The 22,011-nt window shown below is 39.9% G+C and overlaps 1 protein-coding gene across 1 annotated transcript; it reads left to right on the forward strand.

Annotated features, from left to right (window-relative positions):
* Positions 1-15,915: 15,915 nt before the first annotated feature.
* LOC103697949 (perakine reductase-like) lies at positions 15,916-21,637 on the forward strand. The gene is made up of 7 exons (XM_008779894.3): positions 15,916-16,069; positions 16,388-16,555; positions 16,648-16,851; positions 16,957-17,129; positions 17,689-17,785; positions 17,934-18,087; positions 21,260-21,637. The coding sequence occupies exons 1-7, from the start codon at positions 16,007-16,009 to the stop codon at positions 21,451-21,453; spliced, it is 1,053 nt and encodes a 350-aa protein (XP_008778116.2). The 5' UTR covers positions 15,916-16,006; the 3' UTR covers positions 21,454-21,637.
* Positions 21,638-22,011: the final 374 nt, after the last annotated feature.

The following is a 22,011-nucleotide window of genomic DNA, read 5'->3' on the forward strand; positions in this document are numbered from 1 at the left end:
AACATCTGAAGAACCACTCCAAAGAAAGGATCTTCTACATTTGTCAATTCCTTTGATGACCCATGAAGGGAGCTTCAACATAGAGATGTAGTAATTAAAGAGGAAGTGAAGTGATAACTGAGTTAATGAGTGTGAGTTAAGCCAATCTACTCTCGATTCTTTGCAACAGTAGTAACCAATTCGATTTAGAAGGCTTGGTTTTGCTTAAAGGAAGACCCAAGTATTTGACAGGCAGAGCAATCAATGGGAAGTTAAGCCATTCGCCACATTCCGTTCCAATGTCCGACCATCGACCCATGAATGAGATCGAGCTCTTCTGCAAGTTGATGGACAAACCATATAGTAGCTCAAAATAGAGGTTTTTTTGGTATTCCTTCTCAAGCTTCTATGTCTTCCATTAAGGAAGATTCGGGAACAACGATCCCACGATCTTCCTATTCTCTTCAGCCTGAGATGTAGAGTTTGGCTGCTTTTGGATCCCCAAATTTGGAATGTATCTAAAGTCATAGAATCTGAAGAGTTGTTAACTTATTATTTTAGCCGACAATTGGGATGATTGGGAATTCTTCTATAGTGTATGGATCTAATAGTGCATTCGTAAAGAAGGAATTGTGGAGGGAGCTCATGAGGTCCGCAATTGGCATGCCCGTTATGCATTGCATAAAAGAACCTTTCTCTTTATGAAAACTGTATTTTCAGCCTTAAGTCGAATGAATGCAGAATTAGTGGGCCTTTAACCAGCAAACGACAATAGTAACTCTAACTATTCTAAGGTAACAAAATTTCTTATCGCATAAGCAGCGACTTACACGAATGGTGTAATGACTTTCCCTCTATGTCCAATATGGACCTGGTGAAATTGAATCCTTCGTGAAGACGCGGAGAACCAACAACTAGACGATAAGACCCCATGCACCTTGACTATAGCTTCACAGTGACAACCTTAATCGAATGTGTAGGATAGGTGGGAGGTGGAGATACACAACGACCAATCCTACCCGAGAAGGTAATGAAATTATCCATGAAGTTAGCAAATGGAGCCCTGAACTAGTTGTCGCTTGTTGCAAGTAGGTTCTTTTTCCTTCACTACCGAAAGTGCTTCTCTCTTCTATGGTGATGATCTTGGCTCTTTCTCAGCTCTCTCTCTCTCTCTCTCTCTGTGTCTCTCGTTTACCTGAATTGTGCTCGAAACCTGTCTTTTATCTCAGCTTGCCTTCATATTTGCTGAGGTTTTGAAGAAAAAACGCTTACCAAGGTCGAAGTTGGCGTCTAATGTCCCTCAAATTTGTCCGATGCTCTTTTGCAAAATAAAAATGTTCGTCATTTTTGAGGGACGGTCCGTTATCTGAAGTGATCTGACTTGGGATTCCAAAATTATAGATTATGTTGTTCTGCATGAACCTTATCACCATTTCACCTTTCACCTCTATAAGGACAAAATGGAAGAAGTTGTACAAGTTGGGCCAAATCTCCGATCTCAATAAAGACTAATAGACTAAAGGCAGAGCGCTGCACCTAGGTGTCCATTCTAAAATCCACTTGCTCGTGTTGTTGGAAAGTTAGTAGGAAATAGGAAGAAAGATATTGTGAGGCCTAGCCTCGTTGGGCCGACCTGTTGGCCCAACTCAATGCCAAATGAGGGCCCAAAGGCCCTCTTCCCATTCGAAACAAGGCAGAGCCCTGGTGAACCCAGCGGAGGAGGAGGAAGAGTCCTCCCCCACTATGGACACTGTCGGAGGCTAGGAAAAGCCTAGCCTCCACTTATAGTTAAGTCAGCAACCACCCCAAATCTTCTTCACCGACAGGTCTCACAACCTTTATCATTTTTTTTCTCTTTTTCTCCTTAGATTGTCAATAGCCTAAACTCCTCTTGCTCGCTAGGAAATGCAGACAAGCTTCACTGGAATCATAGGTATGAACCTTGATCTTCTTCTCCTATGTTTCCTTATTCATAAGCCTCGCTTCCAGTTAATTGTTTGCACAAAAAAACCGAGAATAAAAGGCCCTATAAATCCTCTATTTTTAGATCTGAAAACCTCGATTGTTCTTCCTTTTGTCGAACTTCTCCACTGCTGGTGCTTGTCGCCGGAGAAGGGGGCTTGTCCCCTTTAATGCTTTGGGCCGTCACGAAAGCCCCACCATCGGAGACCTTGAAGAAAGAAAGAGAGGGGTTGAAACCCTATTTTTGGCCCTTTATTCCTCTTCTTTTTGTTGCCAGCCCTTGCTCGCCACCATTGGGCGCCGAGGTTGGCCGAGCAGCCTCCTGTCGCTGTCGGGGCTAGCCACCACAACCAATGTCACGCCCTCGCCTCCGCGGAGCACATGAGGCACCCAGTACCCACATGGGGGCCACATGAGGAGGGACCACGGGGCTCCCCTGCCAGATATTGTCCGATTTCGGGGTTTTCACCCCTCCCCGATTTTGTTTTCTACCCAAAATGCGTCTGCAGGATTTGGAGACACCCGCCTCATATGCCCAGGCTCTGGAACAAGTTTTTTCGATGTGGGACTATTGGGCCTCACACTCTTCCCACCATCGAACAAGATTCGTCCTCGGCTCTGATACCAAATGTCACGCCCCCGCCTCCGCGGAGCACATGAGGCACCCAGTGCCCGCATGGGGGCCACATAAGGAGGGACCACGGGGCTCTCTTACCAGATATTGTCCGATTTCGGAGCTTCACGCAAGCGTCCTTCACCCCTTTCCGATTTTATTTTCCACCCAAAATGCGTCTGCAGGATTTGGAGACACCCGCCTCATATGCCCAGGCTCTGGAATGAGTCTTTCCGATGTAGAACTATTGGGCCTCACACTCTTCCCACCATCGGACAAGAGCCGTCCTCGGCTCTGAGGCACCCAGAGCCTCCGCCTCCGCGGAGCACGTGAGGCACCCAGTGCCCACATGGGGGCCACATGAGGAGGGACCACGGGGCTCCCCTGCCAAATATTGTCCGATTCTGAGGCTTCACGCAAGCGTCCTTCATCCCTTTCCGATTTTGTTTTCCATCCAAAATGCGTCTGCAGGATTTGGAAACACCCGCCTCATATGCCCAGGCTCTGGAACGAGTCTTTCCGATGTGGGACTATTGGGCCTCACATCCGATGTGGGCCTGGGCATATGAGGCGGGTGTCTCCAAATCCTGCAGATACGTTTTGGATGGAAAACATAATCGGAGAGGGGTGAAGGACGCTTGCGTGAAGCTCCGGAACCGAACAATATCTACCAGAGGAGCCCCGTGGTCCCTCCTCATGTGGGCCCCATGTGGGCACTGCGTGCCTCACGTTCTCCACGGAGGCGGGGGCGTGACAATATCATAGCCGAGGACGGCTCTTGTCCGATAGTGGGAAGGGTGTGAGGCCCAATAGTCCCACATCGGAAAGACTCGTTCCAGAGCCTGGACATATGAGGCGGGTGTCTCCAAATCCTGCAGACGCGTTTTGGATGGAAAACAAAATCGGAAAGGGGTAAAGAACGCTTGCGTGAAGCTCCAGAACCGGACAATATCTGGCAGGAGAGCTCTGTGGTCCCTCCTCATGTGGCCCCCATGTGGGCACTGGGTGCCTCACGTGCTCCGCGGAAGCGGGGGTGTGACAACCGCCCCTAGATTTGATTGTGAAGGAAGGAAGAGACGGATCTTCTGTATTAGAGAAGAACAAGAGAGAGTCTCTCTTATCTTTCTCTTTTTCTCTCTCCTCTCTCTCCTTCTCTCTCACCTCTCTAATTCTGCTCCCTTTTCTCTATCTTCCCCACTTTCTCTCTCTACCTGACTCGTGGACCGGATACATTGATGATTCAGGATAGCCTGTGCCATTGATCTCTCTCTTGCTGGACTTTCTCTCTCTACGAAATTTTCTTTTTCTTGTTTCAAATAAAAATCACTGTCTAAAAGACAAGGCAACTAGAATAAGGTAACGGTTGCACCTACTAGAAAGGCTTAAGCTTTTTTGCATATTGTGTTTAACCATCTGTCCACTTGATTGTTCCAACAAATATGGTAGGAAAAGGCAAGATAACCCTTTCGCATATCGAATCATAAATGCAAAATTTGAAGCAAGGTTTACCGATACCATGCACCATATCAGTAAGGTATTGGTATGGTACACCACTATACCAATACATGGTATGCTACTGGAGGTAAGACAACAACTATTCCATGTGTGAATATTGTATTGAGCCCTATCTTACATATATAGTACAATATGCAACCAAGTAGTACGGGTTGGTACATCAAAAAGTTGAAATTTACCAAAACCAAAGGATTAGATTATGGAAACTTTCACATGAGCAAGATGTCTATTTCAAGGTTATGATCATCACGAAATTTTAACTAGTGATTAGGGTGAATGGATTTCGGTAAGATAGATTTCAGTGATAGATGTGTTCATCTAGTTAATTTAGGTGCAACATGCAAATCTTAGAAATATGTTTGGTAACAAGTTGGAGCTTCCTCCAATTCTCATGCCACTTTGCATATCAACAAGAGCCTTGGTTAGTCCGTCCCCAAGATTGGGACCTAGATAGTTATAATGCAGGTGGACCTCCCTCCTACCTCTCTCTCTCAAAATGAAGTTCAAATTTATGGGATTGATGAGATGAATAGAGATGTTACATGGACGTCATTGTAAATACTAAAAAGTGGAAAACAGTTTGCATGCCACTAGTGGTGAATGCAACCCAAAAGCAAACAGGATGCGAATATCACCTCCCTCCCCCCAACTGCTCCCAATATATCACGTTCAATCACCTCTTGGGAAGTAGTAAAATACATGGAGGGTATCAGATCTTATCCATTCCCCCAATATATACCTGTTGGCTTGAGGTTATTTTCGCCACTATTAGCAATGCAAACAAATTCCTATAAAGTGAGGATGGGCTCTACAAAATAGTGACAAAGATCAAAGATTATGTAGCAAGAAAATGAGGGAGAGTGAGACATTGAAAATGAGGGATCAAACATATTGTACACAAAAAATTGAACTTCGGAAGGATTTTTTCCCTAGAAAGAATGCACTTCTAGGGCTTGTTTGGATATATATAAAATCCATTGTATTTCAAAGGAATCGTGTCCTTCCAAGGAAATGTAACCATTAAAGGATTCTTTTCCTAAAATGTTGTTTGTATTCTAATTTTAAGTTGAGAAAGCCATAGAAAAAACCCAATTATGTGGGAACAAAAAAATTCATTTCGATTGAATTTTTGTTTTGCCACATCTTTTGTGCAGAGCTCTCCTCTTCGAACCACCTATCTCAAAAATAATGCTCCCTTTAACCCCACTTCTCTCCCCTAAAACTACATGGCTGATCCAAAGCATCCTCCCATCTTTGTCATGCCATGGAAGATGCTCCTTATCCAAATCTTGCCTAACCAACATCCATGATTGCCTCCCTTCTACATTATTCACTGAAATCTAGAACATGGGAGGCGAGATGAAACAAAGAGTTAGTGAAAGGCAAGAGGGAGAAGTTCAAAGTTTTTTTTCCTAGGAAGAATTGATGCTTGAATCTTGCCAACCCCAACCTTAGCGAAGCTTAATTAGTTAATTCACATTGTAGGCTCATTAAATCAAATTAATCCGATCAAGTTTGGTGCTATGCTCAAATTGGATATTTTACTTGATTCCAACAACCCATTTTGGAATGAAGGATGGAGATGATGCCTCTCTTATGGTTTTTCCATAGAATTTGGAGATGATGCTGGCCGAGAAGATGAACAAGTCCCGCTTGGACTTTCTCCATGGAAATTAAATGATCGAATTTCAAGAGTTAGCCAAATGACATTAATAAATATTTTAAAGGAAACTTTCCTAGGGGATCCCACGGTTGTATCATTCTATTTCTATAGTTTTATAATTCTTTGGTAACCTATGCCCAAGTGTCCAAACAGGCTCTTAATATGTTTGCCCGACTAACCCAACACTTTTGAACTTGATATACTGCTTGACAAATTATTGGGAAGAAGAGGTAGGGATGAGATGTGGACCAAGATTATTAAAAATGACAGCTAAATGCTTGCTTAAGTACCTAAGGAATAAATTTATATATACCAATTAAATTAGCAAAAAAATGACTATGAATGACAATCTAACCTTTTCTATAAAATCACAAGTTTGTGTATGTACATCTATCAATTATCTAATATCAACTTTATTCTTATAAAAATATCAAGTCCTAATAAAAATGAAGTATAAATGAATCCACAATTACTGGATCCAACCTACTTATGCAGCAAATATACACACCATATTGATATTTTCTTAAAGAACCTCGAATTTTGATATATTTTGCAGAAAGGGTAAAGGTGTCTTTCTTGATTGTTTTTTATATTTTGTTCCCCTAATTGGGGATTTCATGAGATCTTGGTAGTTTACATGGAAATATAAGGAATCCACATGGAGACAAAAAGTGCAATATAATACAGAATGAGCAATAAAAAACTGAAGGGAGATGACAATATGTGGAAGAGTTAAGTTCAAGAAACAAATAGGAGAAGTGATAGGGAAATAGTGCTAACATTGTGAGATAAACACTCTCAAAAAAGAAGATTTTTCCCAAGGTCACCAACAAAGAATGTTTATTGAGTTTTACCAGTCTCGAGGAGAAGCAAGTATTGTGGATTCATATTGAGAAATTCTTCGAGTTATCCAACAAGCTAGGATGATCAGATTGAAGAAGTAGCAAAGTACCGATTGGGACTCCAGAGGGTGGTACAAGATGAGATGGCTGGTTCATATTTTTGTAGTGGAGGAAGCATGCAACTTTACAAGTTGAAGATAAGTCAAAACTGCAAATGACAACCTCAAAGCTGCTTGACATATAGAAATAATTCCACAGCCAAATCCTCAAAACCTAGATGTCTACCACAAGAACAACTCTAAGAAACTATGATGATTGAGCCAAAAGAGAGGCTTTCATATGTCATAAGTGTGGAGGAGTAGCGCATATTTTGAGTTTATGTCCTAAACTGCAGGTGACACTAGCAGAATTAGCTTTGCGTGGATGCAATGCTTAGGTGCAAATTAGTGAAGGAGCAGCATTTTTCACAACTTAAGTCACCCGCCCAGGCAAATTATGTAGTCTCATTATTAAATGGGGCTATTACAGAAAAATGTACTACTATATGAGCTGATTGAGAGATTAAATTGAAAAAAGGATGGAAGGAAATGGGCATTCCCATCACCTAGCATGACTGAATGACTCCATGAAAGTTGTGGTTAAGCATCGATATTTGGTGAGATTTTTCATGGGTCATTCTAGGTGGCATTTGCCTCCCTTTCAATCAAGAGAGAAAGAGAGAGAGAGAGAGAGAGAGAGAGAGAGATTTTCGATGGGTCATTTATATTATGTCATTCTTATGTCTGCAGCCATATGTTATTCTAACATCCATGGCTTTATAACAGAAGAATCAAGCATGATGCAATCCACAACATGTACTCCTTTCTCTATCGCAATAAACGATCAGTCTTGCAACTGGCGAAGCCAGAGATGCCACCAACAATGGCAAAGAGAATTACCACAACTTCCATTTACCATCCAAGACTTACTTGAAAAGTGGCACTCGAAAGGAATTAAGAAACAATTTTCTATGAAAGCTAGAAGTTGCTTATGGGGAAGGAAGGTGATTAGTTCTTTTCTGTAAAGCAGTCAAGCAAAAGAAACGGATATTATCTCTTTGATATCCTTTCTAGGAACTGTCACAATGGACAATGCTATTAGTTTCTTTTAGCAGTGCCAAAATTTCATCTTTCACGTCTTACAATCAAACTAAGTTGAGAAAGACTATAGATTTGCATTATGAATACCGTATGTTCAGGAAAAATTAAGAAAGATTAATTTTTTATTGAGACACAGGACAAACTCAATCGATTGCAACCTCAAAACAGACAAAAAAAATAGCTTGAGTAACTTTTAATGTCGCATTCAAGATGGAATTGAAGACCATGGAGGCAGATCCACATCCCATTAAAAAAAAATCTTAGCGAGAAACAAGCGAGAAATCAAGGGGGTCGAATCACACACTGCCGTATCGATGTCGGGATGATCAGAACTACAGAAGAGATCGTGATCAACTACAACGAAGTTACCAGAGATGGTGTTGCCGTCGAAGAGCATGAACTCGTGATAGAGAGAGTGGAGGGGCATCGAGGGCAGCCGAGGAGAAGCCCAAGAATCAATAAGACCTCCAGGAATCTGATGGATCTCTTCCTTATCTCCATTCCTCTTTTTTCTCGATTACTTCTTGGAGAACTAGGCTTTCGAAGTGGTGGTACAAATTTTATGATCAGAAGTCCGAGCGGTGGCAGCTGGAGGGTACCCGATCTTCGATATATCGGTCCCTAGGGTAGAGCTAAGGCCAGCTTGGGCTGATTTGTGTTATTCTCGGCGTGTGCTGCTGACTAACACAATTCTAGTTGAAGGTAACTCGACTATCATCGGATGGATCCAAAGATGTACTGGTAACATAGGTAGCTGCTATCCCTGCTTTGGAACATCTGGGGAATGGCAAACGGTAACATTACCTTCTGGGCCAAGTACGTCTATAGGGAGGCTAATGAAACTATGGGCTGGGTGGCTTCTTTTGTAGCTAATACTCTGGAGTTCTCTAGACTGGTGCGGGAAAGCTGCCTAGAGCACTTTGTGACTTGTTACATTATAACTTTTTTAGATATATTCATACTAGGTTGGTATGAGTTGTATAGTGTAGCAAAACAAAGAAAAAAAAAAAGCAAGCCAAAATTTTTAGATGAATTCCATTCGGTTTTCATACTTTGGCTTGGAGCCAGATGCGCTGATACATGTGATACATTGATGAAGAAAATGGATGGTAAAGATTGCTTTTTGATGGGAAATTCAAACAATTTTATTGACTACTATCATAAACCAACCTCATGCACAAAAGTAGTCAAATATTGACACTGTAAACCACCTACAAAAATGAGCACAAATTAAACTGATTTGCCCTATGATATTATGATAAAAAATTGGCTAAAAAAGTAACATTCTCCATTTTGCATGAATTTATAAATATACTCCTACATGTTCCATTATGGTAATATCAATTTTGCATTTTCCGAATTGTTGCAATGTTGCCCATCCTCCTCCCAATTAGAATCAATGCTTACTGGTGATGCTTACTTGTTAGTTGACATGAGTGTAGTTTGTAGAAAATGTCTATTTGTCAGCTAATATAGAGGTAATTAAGTGATGATTAGATCTGTCATCACCATCACCGGTATAAACAAAACTCTTCCTCAAACCCAACCCTTCACTGGTGATCACGCGGCTACCACCATTGATGCCCCCTTCCCCCGGCTGTTGCTGCCCCTATTCCCTTCTCCTCCATCTCCCTCTTTCTCTTCTTTTCCATCTCTCAATCTTTTCTCCTCCTCTTCTCCCTCTCCCTCTCCATCTCCTTCCGCACCATGAGGAAGAAGAGGATGATGCCACGCCACTAGATGTCTACCTTAGCGTCATTGTAGCTCTTGTGGGGAAGGATCTCGGGGCCACATAGGCCGAGGTGCCGTAGAAGGTGAGGTCTCTTCTTTGTTCCAGTGGATTGGGGACCATGGATAATTTTTCAATTTGAACATGTTTTGGTTGGTTTGCATTTGGTTGAAACCAGTGGATACAAACTAGTAAGCAAATCACTACCACTCCTTGCATTAGGCAACTACTTAAGTATAAGACTTCTATTAATTTATCATGTAGATAAGATAAGGATAAAGTCCTAAAGCCTTCATCCATATGTGCTCAAACTATCTCAATTCCTCTAGGATTGTTCTTATAGGCCAAAATGGAGTTGGAGGATCAACTTCATATTCATGGACCAAATAGCCCCATGGTACCATACTCCTAGTCATGAGGTTCTCAAGTATTTGTCTATCCTTAAGAACCAAATTGGTCCTCAAGAACCACGTATGGCAATATACTTCTATCATGAGATTCTTGACAAAGATCTAATGAGTGATAGATATCTAGAATGAGAAAAGGAAATTGGCACATCATCTCTTCTCCCGTGATTTGTGAGTCATAAACAAGCAAAAAATAGATTGCTCGCTAGCCCAATTTTGGAAAGGACCACTTGATTTTTATTATATGAAAAAAAAAATCAGACCTATTCTCTAATCAGTTTTCACCTAAATAGATCGAATTAAAAGCAACCTCACTGCACCAACTACCCATTAGGGGAGAAGATTGAAGGGGGAGGGTAGGAGGTGAAATGTTTCCGCCACATAGGCATCCGCCATCAAGGAGCTTGCAAACTCCAAACCTCTCTCTCTCTCTCTCTCTCTCTCTCTCTCTCTCTTTCTTTCTTTGTTCCAATGGGATATATTCTCAACCCCTAGGGGTTCCAACATATTGCCTTTAGTGGTGGCCTCCATAAGAATACAAATGCTCCAAGTTTGAGGATGGAGAGAGAGGGATTCTATGAAGTGGAAAAGCTTTATTTGAGAGCGGTCATGTTTGTTAATGTCTCTTTCTTTCCCTAGCACTTGCCTTTCTAATTCTTATTTCCTGTGGGTTAGGATTTGTGGAGGGAGTGGGAGAGGAAGAAAAAGAGGGAAAAGAAGAGGAAGAGGGAGAAGGAGGAGAGGAGGATGAGGGTGACAGTGGATGCTTGGGGGTCACTAGCAAGATCTGTGTGGTGTCTTTGGGAGGAAGGTTGGGGTAAGGGATGCGATTAGAGTTAGGATTTGAAGGTGGGTTTTTTAATAGAGGTGATGGTGATGATAGATCTAATCATCATCCAATTACGTCCATATCACCTAACAAGTAGGCACTTTCCTCTACATCATCTGATATGTAGGCACTTTTGGCGAACTATATCCATGTTAGCTAACTAATAAGCACTGCTGGCAAGCTCTAGCCCTAATTAGAAAGAGAGTGGGCAACATTGTAATAATCTAAAAAATATAAGGTTGACATTACAACAATTGAATATGTAGGGATATATTTGCAAATTCATGCAAAATGTAGGATGCTATTTTTTTAGCCTAAAAAATTTTGTACCAATTTTATTCAATACGTTATTGAGATATAGTAAATAATCTTAAGAAGCTTCTCTGTTTTTTTTTCTTTTCAAGTTCTCACTTTATATATTTACATCAAATTTCTTGATAAATTTAAACCATTTTCTAGAAAATATGAAAGTCAAAATAGTTTATGTATATTAACATTCATGCTAGATAAAAATAAATTTTCTTGCATTATGCTAGATGAACATAATGTATTAAGGAACAGTAAATTGTAAGTACAAATCAAAGCCCAAGTTCCCTGAATCAATTAATAATAGCCCAACATATGGAGTAGAACTAAAATCATATGACTAGCCCCTCTTATTAAAATAAGTATTTATTTGTTAAGTTTAGAGAGAGAAAGGGAAGGAGGCCTCCTTGCATTATAATTACCAAAGTGTAAATTCTTGTATAACCTTTTTGGTTGCTAAGCAAAATGATAGGACTATTCTAACATCTTCAATTCCCCATAATTAAAAATTCTAAATAATAATTATCATTTTTTTTGAAAGGCAAAATTAGGTGAGGTTGCAATTTTGATTCATTATCCAAAATTTAAGATTCTATATTCAAAACCCTAGTAACGAGTAAGATACGTTGCCTATTATTCTCCCAGGGTGACTCTCATGAAACAATCTCACATAGAAAAAAAAAATCAAACATATTTAACAAGGACTTTGTTAATCCATTGCCGCGACACTTTGTTTAATAATTAGGGATTAGAAATCTTGAATGGTGCATCTCTTTATATTTACACTTGAATAATTACATGTAGGTGGGTCTACTTTCGTTTCTTTTAAAATTTAGAAATTTGCTAACTATTTATCTATGGCCTTCTTACCTTTTAAGATCTAGATGAAGTCTCTATCTCCTACTATTTTAGTAAATAATAATTTCTATTCCATATTTGCATTCTTCCCTTTTTAGTTATTCTATTTAGGACTTTATGTATAGTAGGCGTAAGTGAATGCAAATTCCTAATGAAAGTCTATATTTGTGGTAGAATAGGGATGAATAGAATGACAATGTAATGAAAAAAATGACAAGAAGGGGAACATGTCTAAACAATATAAGAGTAATGATATTCAAACCCATTTTTTCTCAACAATCTCATCCTCTATGGTGTGATAAAGGGATTGGTGGTGAAAGCAACAACCACCTGGTCCCACGTGGAATACCATCAATGTTGGAAAAGTTTATTTTTTAACAATGCAGCTTTTTCCATGTTTAATATATAGATTAATTATAATGTACACAATAAATGCATGTGGCTACTACTAAAAATTTTAGATGTAAAATAATTTTATAAAGATTGTAGTGTCATGCAATATATTTCTGTGATGAAATTTCTTTAAAATTTATTTGGTACTCATCTGATGGTATGAAAAGAATAATGAGTGTTTTTGTGCTCCAGCATTTGTTTACAAAAAAAATGTTAAAAAATTGAGAAACTAGTTGGAGGTGTTTGGATGTTCTTAATCTTTTTATATTTTTAGAAAATGCTCTCTCTTTCTCTCCTCTTTTGTAACAAGACACAATATAGAAAAGTAATGCCAGGAGATGTTTCATAAACTCAAACAAAAATATAAATGTCAAACCGGATATTCATACTTTAAATATCAAATTTTATGATTTTCTTCCCAACTTTTAAGAGAGAGAGAAAGAGACTTACCCATATTATTATTAATTAAGTCTCATAACTTGAAAATGAACCACCTAAGATTTGAATCTAGAACGTTTGGCTGCTAACTAGGAGGAATATTACGTAAGCCCCATTTTTCTCCCTCTTTTAAACAACAAAACTATGCCCCATAGCTCCATTTTTAAATTGAAATTTCTCAAAAAGTTGAGAAGTATAAGTTTAACAACCCAGGATCTCACCCAAAATGACTAGCCGGAAGTTACTATTTGGGTTCCTTGATCTTGTATAAATATCCAAGATCTACCCAGCGAATAACCAATATGGGACTAAACACACGCCCGCACGGATCCTCACATACTCCCCCCGTTCAAGCCCTGACGTCCTCGTCAGGCTAAGGGTTCAAATCCATTCAAATCTAATCACAAACACCACGATCTGCTCATGGTTAGTCCCAATGGATCCGTGCTGCAGTATCCCCTAGTCCACATAGATTATGGGCTGGGTCCGCTCTGATACCAAATCTGTCACGCCCCGTACCCATCACCCGGATCCGGCACGTGACCGGCTGCATGAGCCCTAGAGCAGTGCCATAAAGATCATACAAGGCCTAAGATAAACAACAATTCAATAAATCCACAACTAATTAATTAGTTCAAATTGACAAATCCGACATGTAAAAGATAAGCTGCTTCTAACTATCTAGCAGTCAGACTCCATACTGATCTCATTTCTCATCCACCCGATGGACTCTACAAATCCAGTGCCTCTGAAAAAGGAAGTAAGAGTAGTATGAGCTTTTCCAGCCTAGTAAGAATCCCAACAGCCACACACAGTAATAACGATAAAATCATCAAAGTAACAAATAAATGTCATTTCATCATTTCAAAAGCTCAACAAACAACAAGTATATATAACTATTTCGTATACATAAATTCTTTTTCATATTATGTGATCCATTCACGTATTACTCTGATTTCCAAGTTTTAGAATTTATCACTTCTAGCTTTGGACTAATCAAGATCATGTCCCAGTCCAAGACTGCACAAATCCCACGCATAAGCTCGTGGCAGCTATCCCACGCGTAAGCCCGTGGAGGCTATCCTACGCATAAGCTCGTAGAGGCTATCCCACGCGTAAGCTCGTGGAGGCTATCCCACGCATCAGCTCGTGGTAGCTATCCTACGCATAAGCTCGTAGAGGCTATCTCATGACAAGGTTAGTCCAACCCAATTTACATGTCTAATTTACATGTTTAACCACATTTCCATCACATCACATATTTTCATAAATTCTCAAGAAATATGTTATTTCTTCCCAAATGAATTTATTTCAATATTTTCATAATAAATAAAATGCACGCCTAATAGGTATCGTATCAGCTCATAAAACAATAACAACATAATTATAAAATAAATCCAATGATAAATCAAATATATGCATAGAGGTGCTCAGATGCAGGGATTCTTACAGAAATTGTAGACTGGCACAAGCACAGATCCGAATCACAACCTACGCGCTGGGGTGCTGAATCCCCTGATCAAAATTTCCTGGCACCGCTGACTCTTCCCCTACAACATCAATTATATTTCACAGACTAAATTATTCAATATTTAAATATTCTAAAATATAATTCACATCTACTATGGGGTCCATCACCAGGTCCCCAAACATCTCAATTCCTCCAAATCTAGGGCAGTCGGGGTGGCCCGACTCCCACCCTGTACCATCGGTCTATGTTGTCGCCAGCCGTGGCCGCTGCCACGCCGGCGATGATGGCCGGTCCCGGTGAAGAGACCAAAAGAAAGGGATGATCCCTCTCTCATCATGGTTGGGAATACATCTCCCTCTCTCAAATCCTTTTTGATCCAAGGGCAACAACCATGGTGGTTGTGCCCTCTCCTTCCCCAACCCGACAACACCACTGGCCGAACCATCGCCGGCCGCCACTGTTGCAGTCGCCGGCGATGGTGGTCGGCCAAGGGAAAGAGAGAAGAAGAGATCTTCTCTTCTATCTCTTCTTCTTCTTCCTCCCAAGAACAGGCATGATTTCCTCCCCCTCCTCCAACATCAACAGAAGGACTTCTTTCCTCCTTTCCCCCTCCCCCTTCATCCACGGAAAAACTAATGGTGGCTCGGCCTTCACCCGACGGCAGCCACCTCACCGTCGTCGCCGGCCGGCGGCCAATCGACGAGAGGGAGAGAAGAGAATGGGATCACGAGGAAGAAGACCTCGGATCCACTACTCCCCATCATCAACCAAACCCGGAAAGCCCTCACCAACCTTCACACAGACCCGATCCAACCCCGCCGCCATGAATCTCGGCCAACCCGACGGCCGGCGGCGGCGAAATCCGGAAGAGAGAGGCCGAAATAGGGGTACCCTGTTTCGGGCTCTTCTCCGACGATTCACCGGCCAAAAACCCCTCCAACGCCACCCAAAATCCAGAACATGAAGCATAAGGAAGGGAGCCACACTTACCTCGGTCCGACGGCGTGCTCCGGCGACCTTTCCGGCGAGCAATCGGAGGAGGAAATCCGTGAGCACACGCACGGGTCCAAGATCTCTTCACCAATTTTTTTTGTGGGGATCTTCTTGAAGGAAGGGGAGGCTTTCCGGCTTCCTCCACGGCCGGCCGGTTCTCGGCTCCGGCGCTCGGTCTCCTCCAGCGATCGACCTCACGCCGCCGCCCCTCCCCTCCCTTGCAACCTCCTCCTCTAGGCACGATCGTAAAAGGGAGACGGGCCCGGTCTTTTCGGGCCGGCCCGTTATCCCTTTCCTTTTTTCTTTTTTTTTTTCTCCTGGGTTTTCACAATAAAGATGCTTAATATCCTCCTGCAGCAATCTTATAGGCTTACCAATATCATCAATACTTACCAAATTTAAAACACTTGTTATCTAGCCTAACCAAACTGTTCAGGACCAAAGATTTATTGGGAACCATATGCACATCTTTGTGCATGACAACAATCATGCGTGTAGCTTTAGTATTTTCAGGAATGACTAAGATCAAAAACTCAGATAGTAATATGGTCACTTTGCAGATGATGCTCGTTAAAGAAGACTCGAAAGAAATATCGACATGGTGAACGAAGAAGAGGTGGTAGGTTCTAGTGCCTTTAGTTTGCTGCAATTAGATTATAAAAGTTGAATGATGGCAGAGGGGAGAACAAAATCCATTTGGACTCCACTTGGATTGTCGGCCGGTCTCGACCCGTGGGGCTCCCACTTTATAAAAAAATATCTTACGAACAGAATCATATTTAAGTACCAAAATAGGCGAGGCAAGGCCAGCGAAGTGAACTACCATTGTTGGACAAAGCCAAGTTCTCTTCGGTGTGGGCTGTGGACAAATGGAGGAGCAGACACAAACCCTGATGATCCCCAGAGTGAAGTTGGGGTGCCAGGGACTAGAGGTATCTCCCCTTCTTCTTTTATGCCTCCTTTGTTTTCAAACCATATGCTGTCTGATTTGTTCTTAACTCTAATTAGGAAGCTATCCTCCTCCTTCTGATGATGATAATAGTGGATACATGTCTGTTCTCATCTCTCATCCTCTTGATTACATATTATTATTACTACTACTACTACTATTATTATGTTTTCTGATTCAGTTTCTTAGGATGCAGCGGTTGTTTTCCTTCCTTTAAAAAAACAAAAAAGGAAAAAAACTAGTTTTTTTTTTCAGTGCTAATACCGTTGTAAATTGTGATGACCTGTGTGCTTGCGTCCAGGTATCCAAGCTGGGATTGGGTTGCATGAGCCTCAGTGGAGGATACAATTCTCCGCTCAGTGACGAAGATGGGATAGCCGTCATCAAGCATGCCTTCAGCAAGGGAATCACCTTTTTCGACACCTCCGATTTCTATGGACCCCGTACCAATGAGATCTTGATTGGAAAGGTTCAAACTTACAATCTCTTTTTTCTTTATTGAAGGAATTAGATGTTGTGCACTAGAATTAAACGTGAAAAAGAATTGATGCTTGCTTGTAGGCCTTGAAGCAGTTGCCCCGAGAAAAGATTCAATTGGCCACAAAATTTGGCATTGTAGGGGTTGATCAGACTGGTTTTGTTGTAAATGGTCGGCCAGAATATGTTCGAGCATGCTGCGAGGCAAGCCTCGAGCGTCTTGGTGTGGAATACATTGATCTATACTATCAGCACCGTGTGGATAAGACGGTGCCAATTGAGGATACTGTAAGCACAAACCTTTTAAATTCAAGTTATGGTTTGTCCGAGTTGATTTTTTTTGTGTGTGTTCTTTGTGTCAATGGAACCAACATTTGTTTTGGTGTTTGATAGATGGGGGAGCTGAAGAAGTTGGTGGAAGAGGGCAAAGTGAAGTACATCGGGCTATCACAACCCAGCCCCGATACAATCCGGCGTGCACATGCCATGCATCCTATTACTGCACTCCAGATGGAGTGGTCTCTCTGGTCTCGTGATATAGAAGGAGAAATAGTTCCACTCTGTAGGTCTGGTTAGGATCCTGTTTAACAAGGTTTAATTGTTTTTTTCTTTTAAGAAAAAAGGTTTGTGTATGAATGAATTGCCCATGCCTGTATAGTAAGCAAAAATCCGGTTTAATAAGGTTGATTCATAGAACACCACATTTTTGTTACGAATCGAAGTGCCCACTAACCTTTCCATAGCAACTGAAAAATGCCCAGCGGCTCAAAATCTAATTGGTATTAAGTGTTACAAAGATAAGAGAAAAGAAGCATCCCATAAACAATTAAACAAATAATTTCAGAGCGTGACTTGTAATTAATTTCAGAAAACCTTTAGCACCTGTTTTTTTTTTTGTTGTAAAAGAAAATCATACATAGTGCTCTATCATGGAAATCCTTCAGGCACCATTCCTGTGGAGAGAGTAGAGAAAATAAAAGACAAAGGAAGTCTTAAAATGATTCTAGTTTTTGACTAATAAATTATCTTGGGCACCATTGGATCATTGTCTTCTTTAACAATTGAAGAGTTTGACTGATGTGATGCACAAGTTCCCAAATACATGATGTATCTTATAAAATGCAGAGAACTTGGCATCGGAATAGTTACATACAGTCCACTTGGTCGTGGTTTCTTTGGTGGAAAAGGAGCTGGAGAAAGTATTCCTTCAGGCAGTGTATTGGTATGAACTTCAATATGATCACAACCTCCGTATTGAAACTTTCATCTCTGAATAATATTTAAACTTTTTTTATGTTGAGATGCTAACATGTACAATGTTTAAAAATGGAATTTCTTTTTGCTTATTATGCATCCATATGATTGGTTAGGCTTCACATCCAAGGTTTACTGGAGAAAATTTGGAAAAGAACAAGATTCTGTACCTGCGAATAGAGGAATTAGCTGCAAAGTATCAGTGCACCCCTGCTCAGCTAGCTCTTGCTTGGGTTCTTCATCAAGGGGATGATGTGGTTCCTATCCCAGGCAAGTAATTGGATCTGAAGTATGTAGCGTGCATTTATGTGAATATTAGTTTATCGTATAAATTTAGCACACATGTTTGAAAGGATGCTTTCTATTTCTATTAGTATTGTTTCTTAATTTTTGGATACAAATATCAACTAGACCAAGATTTGCCTAGGGCTATTAGGAAATGATGCTAGTTCCCTATAACTTTATGTGGCTGGGAGATGGCTTAAAATTTTTAAATGATAGATTGGTTTTTAAATCTTGAAATATTTATTTAAACTTGTATATATTGTTTGAAATAACAAGACAAATAGAACTGCATTTACAAAAGGGAGGAATCCTTATAATCTTTGTTAAAGGAAAGTACATAAGACTATGCTAATCAATTCTAAATTAGAACCAGCAAAAAGGTTGTGTCTGATAAACAAATTGTTAGAAGAAGTGCTATATTATATGTACTTATAACTTTGTTGCCCAGTAGATGCAGCCCAAGAGGGGGGATGAATTGGGCTTTTAAAAACATTTAATTACTTCTAAACTTTTGAGTTAATTAAGCTAAGTTATATGGATGCACAGTGGAACTTAAACTTAGCAACAGATTAATTCTAATCTAATCAAAATTAAAACTATTATATAGCAGATAAATGAGCTCAATAAAAGATTAGTCTAAGTTTGCGCAAGCATACAATTCAATGCAGTGAATCTTGATACAGATTTGTCGAGTGAAACTTTGCTAAACAATTTGAATATACTTGATACTGAAGGGTGTGAGAAAGTAAGCAATTCAATCAGACATTTGACTAAGTAAATAGGCGAAAAAATCAAAAAATAAAAGGAAGCATCACAAACACAATGATAAGTTAAAACCTTTAACTTATCAGAACATCTAGCAGAGAATTCAGCTTATAAAGTTAAGTATAGTGGAGAGAATTTAAACAGAAGAGCTAACTTAATACAATCAAGAGTACAATTCTAATCAAAGTTAGCAAGATGAAGATGAAGCAAGTTAAAACTAGCTAAACAATTTTAACTAGAATTGCAACTAAATGAATAGGCATTATGCTTTCTCTTTTAGGGTTCTTGAAATATTTGATCTTGTGGAGCTCTTCCTCTCTTTGTTTGATGGTGTTTCCATGAATTTATAGTCTTAAGAATATGTGGGAAGCTTCTCCTAGCCGTTAGAGATGAAATAGAGCCGTTGGGAGCGAAAAACTAGCCGTTGGAGCCGTAAAAAACTAGCCTTTATGGCTGTCATCGCATTGGAGTCGGCTCCTGCAGAATTGGAGTCGGCTCCTGCAGAGTTGGAGTCGGCTCCAGCACTGTTCTTGAGAATTATCTTTCTGTCCTGACTGAGAGAGTCGGCTCGAATGAAGTTGGAGTCGACTCGAGCTCTGTGCCATAGGACTCCAAAGTGCCTGAGTCGACTCTAAGCTTCCAGAAGTCGACTCGAGGAATGTTTTTTTGGATTTTTCTTTGAATTGCTCTTAGAGACTGTTTCAATGTTTCATACCTGCGACACCTAGGTCACATTAGAGCAAATCTTACTATTGCGTCAAGGCTCATCTTCTTTAATATTTTCTAAGACCTACAGTGGTAATATGCCACCACCAGGATTGAAGTCCAGGACTTCTTCCCAGAGTAAAGGGTGCCAATTGGTGGACCAGGTCTTGTTGCTGAATTACATAGATAGTTTGCCCTGTATCTACTGCATGAAATATCTTCTGAAATTTCACTATCTGATTCGCTTTAAAAAGTGGGGAAAAAAACTATGAGGTAAAAATTATGATAGTTACTATAGACTATTGAGTTATAGTTTATCTGTTGGATTTGGTGGAGGAGATTGCTTCAGCTTAGCATGGTCTAAAAATTCCAATACTAGCCAATTATGCATCAGCTATCAAGCTCAGGGTTGCAGTAACAGCAGGGGAAGGTTTTGCTAGCTTCGTGCTCCCCTTTTACTAATTTGAATTGCAGCGACTCTATTTAGTTTTTGATATTGTTATTAGTATTTGTTCAGAGCTGTTCAAAATAATTTCATTAAATTAAAGTGCATGATATAGCTTTCGACAACCTATTACTTCGCAATGAAGTAAGTTGCACTAAGATTAATGAAAGGAATCTGTTTAGTCCAAAGATATCAAGCCCCCAACGGTCCAACATGATCAGAAATATGTTGGCCTAATGTCTAGACTGTTTTTTTTCGAGAGAACATGTAATGTGTGGATTGTTAACTTTTACTTTTTATGAGATATTGATATTTCTTAAAGGATCAAATCCTTTGTAAAACCCTATAAAAGTGTCTATGCAGTATATTGAATGTACTTGAACAGTTGAAACAGCATTCGATGATTGTACTTCCCATAATTTTCTTCTTATGTCTCATTTTACATTCAGCATGATTTATGTGATGTGAATCGTCATGGTTTACTGCTTCTCTATAGAGGCCCTTCTTAAGAATAACGCAAACTTCTATAATTTTGTTAACCAATAAAGATCTGACACACTTTTCATCTCTTAGCTCTGGAAAACTGCACAGGAAAAATCTGCCATTGTGGCCATCAATTATAAGCCATGCTTGCATCAAGGTTGACAGGGATATTAAACCTAAGCAGCTCATCTGATAGCATCAATAGAAGTATGAGTGCCATTTTGCTTTGGTGTTTGCAAAAAAGATGATGAAAAATTGAAAAATAAGTTGGTATGGAATATATTATATATGGAGCAATCTGGTAGGTGTTTGGATATATTTAATCTTGTTAGATTTTCAGACCTGACTTGCCTCCTCCTCCCCCCAATAACACACATATTACCTTTCTGGCAAGTTATTGATTATAATCAAGTTGGTGCGGGGATTATTTTTGTGAACTCAATAATGAACACAAACCTATAAAATGTCAAGCTGGACTTTCCTACTCTAGATATCAAAGATTTTGGTTCGATAATGGGAGTGTTCCCACTAGCTAAATTTTTTAAATTTGAACTTTCATAAAATTGGGATGCATAGAGGCATGGTCAATATCCTCCTTGTGCAGCCTTAATAAGCTTACCAATATCATTGATGCTTAAACAAATAAAACACTCTTGTATCCAACCTAAGAAAAATATGAAGCACCAAGGACATAAATTGGGTACCGTATTGCATGTCTGTGTATGACAACTTTTTATCATGCAACTTCAATATTTTCAGGAACGACCAAGATCAAAAACCTAGATGGTAATATAGGTTCTTTGAAGCTGAAGCTCACAAAAGAGGACTTGAAGGAAATATCCAATGCATTGAATGAAGAAGAGGTGGCGGGTTCTAATGCCTTTGCTTTTGCAGAACATGACCATTGGAAGTATGCAAATACACCTGCTAAAAATTGCAATGCCACATCTTAAGTTTGATCTGGTCCTGTGTGTTTTGCTGTTATCATATTGTGAATGTTGAATGAGGACAGGAGTAAGATCCTTTTGCAGTCGACCTTAAATTTGGAAGCTTGTTGCTGTATTTGAAGATAAATTATGAATTAAGAGTGCTGGGTGATCTGTGATATTAGGGTGCTTGGTCATCTCTTAGATATTATAAGGTCTCTCTCTCTGTGTGTGTGTGTGTGTGTGTATGTGTATGTGCATCTCTCTGAGACAATATATGATGTGATTAATAAAATTAATGTTTGATTGCCTTGTCAAAAATGTGGAAGATAAGATTTGGATATGGAAGTTGGTATCTATATACATAGGATCCCAAGAATATTAATTCTAGTTATCTTGAAGATTATATAAAGACCAAGCTCAATTTACATCAAGTGGTTCTCTAGTGTTGAATGTTGATCTTATACGATTTTTGTAGCTTCGGATTTTTAAATGATTTCATTCTATCTTCTCAAACTCAAATAATTTGATTTTAAAGCAGGGAAAGATGCTTAATCCTGCATGCATAGCTTGTGCACGAGTTGA

The sequence above is a fragment of the Phoenix dactylifera genome, chromosome 16, assembly GCF_009389715.1.
Source record: "Phoenix dactylifera cultivar Barhee BC4 chromosome 16, palm_55x_up_171113_PBpolish2nd_filt_p, whole genome shotgun sequence".
NCBI lineage: Eukaryota > Viridiplantae > Streptophyta > Magnoliopsida > Arecales > Arecaceae > Phoenix > Phoenix dactylifera.

Bases quoted from the DNA above. Each gene is read 5' to 3' on its own strand.
- LOC103697949 (XM_008779894.3), top strand. From the start codon at position 16,007: ATGGAGGAGCAGACACAAACCCTGATGATCCCCAGAGTGAAGTTGGGG. The intron at 16,070-16,387 runs GTATCTCCCCTT...GCTTGCGTCCAG, and splicing joins TGGGGTGCCAGGGACTAGAG to GTATCCAAGCTGGGATTGGG. The intron at 17,786-17,933 runs GTATGAACTTCA...ATGATTGGTTAG, and splicing joins TTCCTTCAGGCAGTGTATTG to GCTTCACATCCAAGGTTTAC.